The sequence below is a fragment of the Olea europaea genome, unplaced genomic scaffold (genome assembly GCF_002742605.1).
Source record: "Olea europaea var. sylvestris unplaced genomic scaffold, O_europaea_v1 scaffold636, whole genome shotgun sequence".
Taxonomy (NCBI): domain Eukaryota; kingdom Viridiplantae; phylum Streptophyta; class Magnoliopsida; order Lamiales; family Oleaceae; genus Olea; species Olea europaea.
Window position 1 is genome coordinate 195,669 of NW_019264725.1, and position 10,377 is coordinate 206,045.

The window sequence follows — 10,377 nt, forward strand, 5'->3', positions numbered from 1 at the left end:
TTTTGTCTTCACTCAGAAATTTCACGATAGATTTTATGAAGTTGAAATGGTTTGATGGGGGCAAACTTCTTAAGGTAGCAAAACAAGCTTCATTTCCTATTGAGATCATTGAAAATAGTTTATACTCACCACCCATAAAAAAATAGTGTATTAAGAGAGCAACCATACTACTTGTACAATTTCCTCGATAGATTCTTTGACACCCCTGTACAAGTATCTTAATTCTTAAAAAAGATGCACTCTTGCATAATTTTTTGCAATCCGGATCATGATGTTTTTGAAAATGGATAAAACAAGTATGCATCCATGAATATTGTGAAATTCTAAACATTCGAATTCAGAATTATTTTCTTCGTCAAGTTGGGCGATTACAATTTGAAGACACGATGGCAAACATATATAGGGATGGTCGATAGTCGTAACTAGCGCAAGGCAATGGAACACTGATGTTGCAACAAGTCATAGCAAGTCGATAAGAAATGAAACAAATATGGGGAAGGAAAATGGCTAAAATACAGGACACGAACCATGTAAAGTGATAAGTGTGTTTCACATACTTATTTTGACCATAAAATATGGCTAATTGTTGATAAATATGTTGGAATATAGTTTAATTCTATATAAATTATGTGCGTGTCTGGGAGTGCTTCTCACCAAATTGTAATGAGAATTTTGCCCGTTATTTATAACACGTAGGTCCCATGTTGGCAGCAATTTTTAAAATTTTAAAAATGAAATGTCGAAAATACCCATCTATCATTAAAAAAGAATTAAATGATAAGGGTAAAAATGTCATTTTGTCGAAAAATGGTCAAACATTTCAGCTGCATGTCTAACATATTAATTAAAGCACTGCAGCCCAGGTCCCACTTACCTCATCCAACGGTCAAAAAAGGCATTTCACAGGTAGCAAAAATTGCTATCAGACACGTCCTATGTATGCAGGACAACATCGATGAATATGGCAGAATTTAGGAAAAACAAGCTAAAAAGGACCAAAATGGGAGAAAACTAAAGTTTATGGATCAAAGTGAAAAAAGTCGAAAAGATGACACCGAAGAAGAAATGAAGACGTGAACGATTTGATGACCTATTTAGTGAAGACATGGAGTATTGAAAAAAAAACGATAAAAGAGGTCAAGAAATGAGAAAACGGAATTCATGAACTAAATTGCAACTTTTGGAATCTAGTTAATACTATGCGGTCACATAGTAGGTTTTTCGATGCGATCGCATACTTAATTTCAGCAAGTTTCAGGGCCAAGATTCATTAAACTATGCTATATCATTGATTTGTACTATGAGATTTCGACAAGGAAAAATTTGATTTCCTTATAAGAGAAAAATTCTTATGGAAATAAATATGGGGACGTCTTTTCAAGACCTAGGGCCGTCCCTAACTGTTCATTACGCATTTCAACACATTCATAAGAGTTTTAGAGCATAGAAGGAGGCAATAAACAAAAAAGATTGACTCGAAGACGCAAAGATTTAATTCAGGACTATTAAATTGGTGATATCATTTCTATAATATTCTTGTTGTTTTCTTCTTTCCAACATGCTAGGTTAGATTTATTTGTGCTAGAAAACGATGACATCAAAAACACATTTTGGATATTAAAAAGCTTATATGAATTTATTTGCTCCACAATTATTGTGTATGGTAATTGTATGAATATGATAACTTGTGTTATGCGTTCAAAAGAAGGGAAATAGCTCAATATAGTATAAATCGTCATAGAATCCAATAAGAGATAAAGATATACCACGATGCCTTATGTGAATTTTTAAGAATTCATAAAAATTCATGCATTTTTTTATGTTCTCATTCGTTATAAAGATATAATTTGATCATATATGAGAATATAAGATTGTTGAATATAGTAAAAACATTGATTCTACAATATACAATCGTGTTGTCAAAATATAAAACTAAAGTTAAAAATGATTATCGCATAAAAATTCGTGATCCTGGTGCTTTAGGGCCTATTTGGGTTTGATTTTTTCACCCAAAAAATTGATTTTTTTGATCGTTATTTCACTATTCCAGCCTTTATATTTGACTTTTTCTCTCACAGACGGACCCCACTTTTCTCCTAACGGTCAAAAAATCAATTCTCAAAATCACTCCCAAACTTGCTCTTAGTCATTTACTAAAACACATCATCTTTCATTTAGCATAATTTGCATTTAATTTAATTAATTCATTCATAATTGCATACATAGCTTACTTTAGTTATAATTTCATTATAGCAAATACATCATATTATTCTTGTTTCGATTAAGGTCACGATAAAATCGAAATAAAATTTATGTGAGACGATACTTAAACTCAAAATTCACTTTATTATTTGTTAACAAACTGTACACTTGCTGTATTTTTAATTGAAAGATTTTTTCGTGAACATAAAGCCATCATCACATCCATATTTTGCAGCTTAAGATTTTACTATTTGAGGCTGAGGTCGCAAAAAAAATATCTAATTCATCAATATATACATATCAAAAGTCTAATTTCTGCAGCCAACAAAATTATTGTCGCATAGATTGAAACTTTGATTGAAACTAAATAAACTCTTCAATCAAGGCATTGATGTACATGAATAACATGAAAAATAGTCTCAAGTTTTGATAACACGACCCTTGTATTGACCTCTTCTAATCACAAATTCATCAGGAGGCTGAAACTCTTCTAACCAAGCAACTTCAGATACCGTCACTCCATCCATCTCAAGAGTATCTTGAGGGACAATAACAAGAGGAAAATAAGTTAATTCGTTAGTTTAAAAGTAATAAATGACCAAGAGGCCTTTCGGTGGCTTTGAAAAGCCAAAAGTTGCTTCTGACACTAAGAAGCTGCTTTTGAACACATTTCAATAAAGTTTATAGAAATCTTCGAGCCCTTTTGACATAGTTTTTACTTTTACTTTTTGTAGAAGAGTTCTTAAAGGAAACTATCTTAACTTTTATTTGAAAACTAACTTTTAAAAAAATTTCTTATACCGTTGGTGCTTTAAAGAAAGACACATTGGACTAGCTTCTCTAAAAGTTCTTCTAGTTAGAAAAAAATTAGTCAGACGGGTCAAAAAGCAACTTTTACTGCTCAAAAGCTCCTTTTGGTTTTTTAAAAGCCATACCAAACGGGCCGTTCATGCGTTAGAAGAGCTTTTGGATGAAGCTGTCGATGATGGCTTCCCTGAGAAGCTCGTCTACAAAATGCAAAAACTACCCCAAACAAGCCCCAAATCATAGTTGATGAATTACCGGGTAGATCTCCAGTTGAAGACCTTCTAAAATATGTGCAGTGCCGTCCGTCCTCAGAAGAGTACGGTGGAGAAAGAATGTCAAAGATAGCGCAAGGGGTGATCGCTTTGAAACAGTGGATGTTACCTCCACTAGTTGGATAGAGAATTGTTGCCTCACAAGGAGCACTCATATCACAATCTCTAACCACCTTTGCAGGCCGGGCTGCTGAAATACATAAAGAAAGTTTAACAAATATAGCAAATGCCAAGAAGAACAAGATGTCGAGTTTCTTCCATATGCAAAAATATAGTTACATGACATGCAGAAGTCTATGGATTGCTGTGCCAGAAAAAAATACTCAATGAAGTTTCTGAAGGTGAAAAATCCCTAGAACTCAGGTAACTTCAACATGTTCTTCGATTCTTATTATTGAAAATAGATTTTTAAGAGTGTTTGATTGGCATGGAAAATATCACTTAAAAATAGAAAATATTTTCCATCTTTTGTGGAAAATAAAAATCACCTTTACCCAAGGAAAATATTTTCCTTAAAAACAAGGAAAATTAGGCATATTTTCAAAAGTTGAAAAATATTTTCCATGGAAAAAAATAGCAATCAAACACTCTAAGTAGGAATTTGGGTTGAAAACTGATATTTTCCATGGAAAATAAATGTAATCAAACACACCCTAATTGATTCTTGCTACCAAGGAGAAAAGAATCGAGAGAGACACTATTGCTGGCATTTCAATGCAAACCAGTCAAGGAAAACATTTATCTTTGTTCATTCACTGCCCTTCAGAATCATGGAATAAATGTTCTTCATTATTGATCGGGTAAAACTGTTCGTAGTAGGCAATGTCATTCACAAAAAAGTCCTAGAAATTTCTAGGAACTGCATTTTGTATACATAATACTTCGTAAAGACAGAAATTATAGGAGACACGTATCTTTTACAAGGTTGTGTCCCCTTTCTTGTCAAATTAATTGAATTTCTTTTAGTTAATATAAAAACAGGGATGGGAAAAGGGAAAAAACCTCGAGTTGTTGCCTTTTATTACCAGAAGGAACGAACCATGCAGTAAAAAAGGCACTTGCAGTGCTTGCAAGTTGCAACTAGGCCACAGAAAATCTCAGCAACCAATATTTTAAGTGAAGTTCAACATAACGAGGCACTTTATTCCAAGCCCATGTTTGGGCTCCATTTTCTTCAAAACTCATTTTCAACCACACATTTTCCCACAAAATAATTTTACACATAAGTCAAAAACTTTTCCTTATTTTTTAACCACACAATGTCCAAAAAATCACTATTCCAAAACACATTTTTAAATAAAAATGGGGCTCAAACAGGGGCTTGTATAGAAACATACTACTATTAAGAATGCATTACTTTTTTTAGAGAGAGAGAGAGACGATCCAAAGAAAATAGATTGAATTACAACTTAGAGTAATGCAACTGCTCAAATCCCATATCAGAAAACATAATGAAAGTAATGCTAACACACTTGAAACACATGCAGGAAAGAGGTTAGTTGATCTTCAGAGGGAACAATAACCATTAGAAGACATATGGTGTTTAGACCCAAACAAAGTAAATAAAGATTTTCGTACACAACCTAGATTTCTAACGAAGGAATCTATTTTTCATCTTATCCTTAGTTTTTCATTTTCATGACACCCACATTATTTCATCATCAGTATTTCATTTTATTAGTACCCACATTATTTCTTCGTCTTGTCCGGACAAGAATACTTAAATGCATAAATGTTACTTGGCAACTAGCCCAAATACTCAAATACCAATTAAATAGTTCTCATCAGGATGCGGTATGAAAGCAAACCGACCAGTTATCCCCACCACATCCAACTAATTCCTTTTTTTAGTACTAAAAAATAAAGGATGCATGATATCAACTTTGCAACCCATTCACGACCTAATTTATGAGCCTAGAATCATCTTAGTGGATAGCACCAACCAACACAACCCAGGGAAGATAGTTCAGAAACATGATTTCGGACACTAGCAAAAGCTAAGTAATATCCTTTGTAAACCACTCACAAAGCTCTACCAATGTGAGATGGGGTGTTGGAGTAGACAAGACTAAAAGAGAACTTTAGATTAGGCAAATTCACAACAAACACAAGGAAGGTCGGGAGGAAGAGATAATACACCATTACATCTTAAAAACTAGGCAGCAATCCCTTTTTATGCTGGTAGGCCTATGTGTTGTGTTACAAAAAAACACTTCACTCTGTTTAACTCGAGCTATTCTGCATAGAATATTCAAGGACCAGTACCCAAAAAATAAAATATCTGACTGAAACAACTAACCTTGAGATGGGTCAGAAAGCCCAGGTATGTCAATCCAATCATAGGATTTTACATGTAATGAACCATATACCAGCTTACTCAACACTGTCATCCCAGGATGATTGTGAAGAGGAATGATGGAGAAAGGAGGCATGCAAAATATTCCCATCTGCAGGAAATAATTTTTCTCATAATGTGATTGTGGAGATTCAAAAACAGAAATCAAACCTAAACCCCAACATAATCAAAATCATAGGTGACCACAAGCAAAAATTATATAAAAATGTAAACTAGATAACAAAACAAAGGTTGATGAAACAATGATAAGAAACTAACGGAGAAGCTATCACATTCATGCACGTGCAGGTATTTGATTGGTGGCAGTGATCGAAGGCCCCCATTGCGCTCTCTCAAGGTACCTCTCCACCCACGAACTAGTTGTGCTTCTTGCTCAAGACCTATATCAGAAGGCTTGATTTTATCTGAGACCAAAAGAAAATATAATGTTAATGGACAATATTTCTAGCAAATCAGAGTAAGAACGTCGGACAATCACAAACATTACAGACACACAAGAGGAGCAAAATGATAAAGTATTATGTATAGATAATGTGGCATTCAACTAATACTTCATGATGAAAGAAGGGAAAAACTTAGATACAGATTTCTGTCAAATTTAGACGATCACAATATGCATTGATAGTAGCAGCCAGTAAGAAGCACGGCAGGAGTTTTCTTACCATAAAACTTTAGCATCAAACCATAAAATAGACTTCTAATATTGCCTTAACATGTTTCCTGTTGGGATGATAATATGAGACCATGTACAAGTAGTCCAAGATCTCAAATGCAATTATGTAAGAAATAAAATACAATACTGTATTGATTCATAAGTTCACTTTAGATCTTGTCACTGCCTATCATAATGAAAGCCAGGAATACCTGACCACATTTCCCACCGGTCTTCTTTCATTATCATTCTCCCCAAAAGAAACTAACAGGGAGAAACAATTCAAATTATTGGTGCATTTTGGATGTACCATTGCTGTCATGCAATGCATAGTTTTGAACTATGATGCTCGAACTCGGGTGCAGGTATCCGAGAAGAGTACATTTCTAAGAGTCAAATCCTCCTCATTATAAATATTAAGATATAGGAATATGGTTAAAAATGATCTAAATTTTGGATACAGGGACACAAGGGTACTTAACATTTTTTTTAAACATAATAGAACGGAGCCAAAACAACGAAGAGAAAAATGGTTCAATTAAAGCAAATAACCACAATATTAAATTAACCTATCCACAAATTAACTAATATTGGTTATTAAAAAATGAATTCGTAACTTATTTTATTTGTCAACTCCTTCGATAAAATCAATATAAACAATTGGATTATAATTTGAGATCAATTTAGATTTAAAGTCAAAATAAATTCTTTTCAAAAAAATTAAAGAAAAAATCAATTTCGATGTCTTATATATTATTTTAAATAATTATAGAAATAAATTAAATTTAATATAAAGAAAGATATAGTACCAAATCATTTTAATTACAGCATAAAATGTTCACAAAGATAAAATATAATAAATAAAAAATTTATACAAAAATAAATTCAAATTAAATTAAATATAAACTTATTAACTCCATCTATAGAACTTCACAAGAGCCCATTTAACACGCTTTCATTAACTCTATCCATTGGACTTCTCAAGAGCCCAAAATAACACTTCCAAACCCATCGTCTTCCCCAATGCATCGTCTCTCTCTCTCTCTCTCTCTCTCTCTCTCTCTCTCTCTCTATGTGTGTGTGTGTTCAAAGTTTGTTGCTGCCAACAGAAAGCCCGAGAAGCAAGACTCACCTTTTGCCATCTTCATTTTGGTGCCATGTCCGAGTGTAAAATGAAGATGATCCAATCCATATCCCATGTTAGTATCCGTGTTATGTCGTGTCAACACGGATACGTCTCCATTTTTGGAGAGTCCGGGCAATACAGGTGTTGAATAATGTTGATTGCATCTAATAGTAGAATCAATGGTCATCATATACAATATTTTCCTAGTTTCCACGAGTACTAGCTACTAACTAATTGAGCACCACAATTTTGGAAAATCCAATAATCCAATCTTCTAAACTGGCCTAAATGAAATTCTAGTGCAGATGCAATAATAAATCTACAGAAAGTTCTAGTTATGGATGCAAAAATAATTTCAAAATAAATATGAAAGGACCTGGGAAGATGTGGAGGGAGTTAAGGAGATTACTGTAAGAACATTACGTACACAGTAGAGTTTCTTACCTTAATAAAAACTTGGTTTTGAATGATGAAAGATACATATTCTATCATGCCAACATAATGCTTGTAAACAATTGATTACACTGAAATATAATTATAGTGACAGTTCCCATGAAAAAATCACCAATGGACTTCAATTTTCACCAACACTCTATATCAATTCTTAAGCTATATGATGTGCTAAATTGAAACTATTACTCATCCAATCACAATCGAGTTTCTTATCTTATCTTAATAAAAAAGCTTGGTTTTGAATGTTGAATGACACATATTCTGTCATGCCAACATAATGCTCGTAAACAATTGATTACACTAAAATACAGTTATAGTGACAGTTCCCATGGAAAAAAATCATCAACGGACTTCAATTTTCACCAACGCTCTATACCAATTCTTAAGCTGTACGATTTGTTAAAGTGAAACTATTACTTATCCAATCAGAATCCCAACTAGTGATGACCATTTCTAAAATGACCTAAAAGGCAAGGACACATGAAATCAAGAGGCTCATAATTTAATTTAAAAATGAATGCTGACCACTTTGTTTTATAAACTGATAGGATCCACGAAGGAGTCAAACACTAGTGCTAGTAAATTCTAACCCAAGATAAAAACAACTGGCATGTCCAAAGCTTCACATTAAATATCTAAAGCAGAACAATAATGCAGAAGACTTAAGCTATCGACTATTGGCATATCACCATGACCATGCACATGATAGCTGTAGTGTGCTGGAGACACAAGCGTCAATGTTACACAAGCAGAATTCATCGGTCGGCGATGGGATCATCACCTGATCACAATTGTTATCCTTTCACCATGTTTATATTAGGATTTACATCAATATACTCGTTACATCGCTTAACATAGACGAAAGGAAGTCGAAACAGCCAATACTAAAAGTAGCGAAAAATAAGTAGACGAAGAAATAAGGGGACATTCAGAAGAATGCTGCATTTGCAAACTTCAGATAATCTGAACTATTGTGTGTATTCATCGATACAGGACGAATGAAAGATAATTCCATCATAGATTAAAAAGAAAAGAACGTAAATAACGTAAAAGGTACAAGTTATTCTCAATCACCAAACAAAATCCAGTTATATTTCCATATATACATCAACTGAAACTGGCAAGTTGCAAATGCAAAACCAACTCATATAGTATTTTTTCAGATAGATAGCTCATTAAATATGTTTATTCAGCAGAAAAATGTCATCTGCTTTAACATGACAAACTAAGTAACAAATAAGTGGGATGACAAGTCTAACTTTCAATTGGGATTAAAAATGTGAAATGCAAAACAAATGTCAGGGCAAATATTTTTTCTCTTTTTACCTAATAGATTGCGAACTTTTTCAAGAGCATCTTCTGACAACGGTCCATTTGGAGAGAGCGATGCTTTACATGTATTATAAAGCTTCTGTACAGCTGGCATTGTTATAGAAAACACAACCAAAAAATTCTTCGAAACCGTTAACTCAACTGCTATGATCTCAATATGCAGGGTCCTCTAATTGAAGAAGACCCTCAATCTGAATGGAGTCAAAACTCACACGACAATTTAAATAAACATGGTCGGGGCACAAACTGAATTATAAATTTGCAAACAGAACCAAAAACTATGCGAACAAAAGGGAACTTCCATTCATCCTTTTCTTCGACAGCAACACCTGTTCAACAATTCAAAACTGATGAAATAAGAAATACTGAAAAATTGGATTAATCAATGGGTGTTCAGATATATTAATATCACAAAACACTAAGAAAATTGTATAATTACAAAAGACTAAAAAAATGAATCGATCAGTGCAAAAAATGTAATCTTCATAAATTCAGTACAACAAAAAAGAAGGGTCTTAATTGCTATGAACAATCAATTAAGATATATAAACTGCATATCCATGACCTGAATTGAACGGAAACAGAACGAACAAAAAAAAAATGATACTTGAATTGAATTTTATTTTTTAATTTTTCAAAAAAGCAAGAAGTCACGTGCACACAAAAACAGGTGTATGTATAGAGAAGAATTGGAAAGAATTCTACCTTTTGAGCAGTTAAACACTTGGGCATTTAGAATTTGAGAAATTTAGGAAGATCAATCGCGTCGTATGTATAGATTATGCATATATCAAGGTTTTCGGGGACACCGGCGAAGTTCCAAGGATTCTTAAGCTGACAGTGTTTGACCCCTAAAATATTCGCCCTTTGCTAAGCAATATAGTTACTAAAATGCCATTGTTCTCTTTTTTATTTTTGTTCTTTTTACGAGGTATGATTAAAGATTAGGATTAGACATGTTTGACGTAAGTTCTTTGAAATAAATTTTGTAAAAAGTAATGTTTAAAGAATGTCAATTTAAAAAATGAAGAAAAATTATGAATTCACATATAAAATTATTTTATTAAAAAATATGTAGTAAAAATAAATTTTAAAAAATTTGTATCTAACGAGACTCAAAAAATGAAAAATGGCAAATGGCTTATATTGTTCGTTTACAATGTTTTTAATTGGTTTC

The 10,377-nt window shown here is 32.9% G+C and overlaps 1 protein-coding gene across 2 annotated transcripts; it reads right to left on the reverse strand.

Moving 5' to 3' along the window:
* Positions 1-2,460: 2,460 nt before the first annotated feature.
* LOC111389964 (plant cysteine oxidase 5-like) lies at positions 2,461-10,061 on the reverse strand. 2 transcript variants are annotated; one of them, XM_023014951.1, is made up of 6 exons: positions 9,906-10,061; positions 9,195-9,529; positions 5,896-6,041; positions 5,581-5,728; positions 3,265-3,468; positions 2,461-2,740 (listed from the first exon to the last, which is right to left on the reverse strand). In XM_023014951.1, the coding sequence occupies exons 2-6, from the start codon at positions 9,292-9,294 to the stop codon at positions 2,622-2,624; spliced, it is 717 nt and encodes a 238-aa protein (XP_022870719.1). In that variant the 5' UTR covers positions 9,295-9,529; positions 9,906-10,061; the 3' UTR covers positions 2,461-2,621. The 2 variants fall into 2 exon arrangements, with proteins under 2 accessions (XP_022870719.1, XP_022870718.1); XM_023014950.1 differs by having other exon boundaries at positions 3,265-3,471; positions 9,906-10,060.
* Positions 10,062-10,377: the final 316 nt, after the last annotated feature.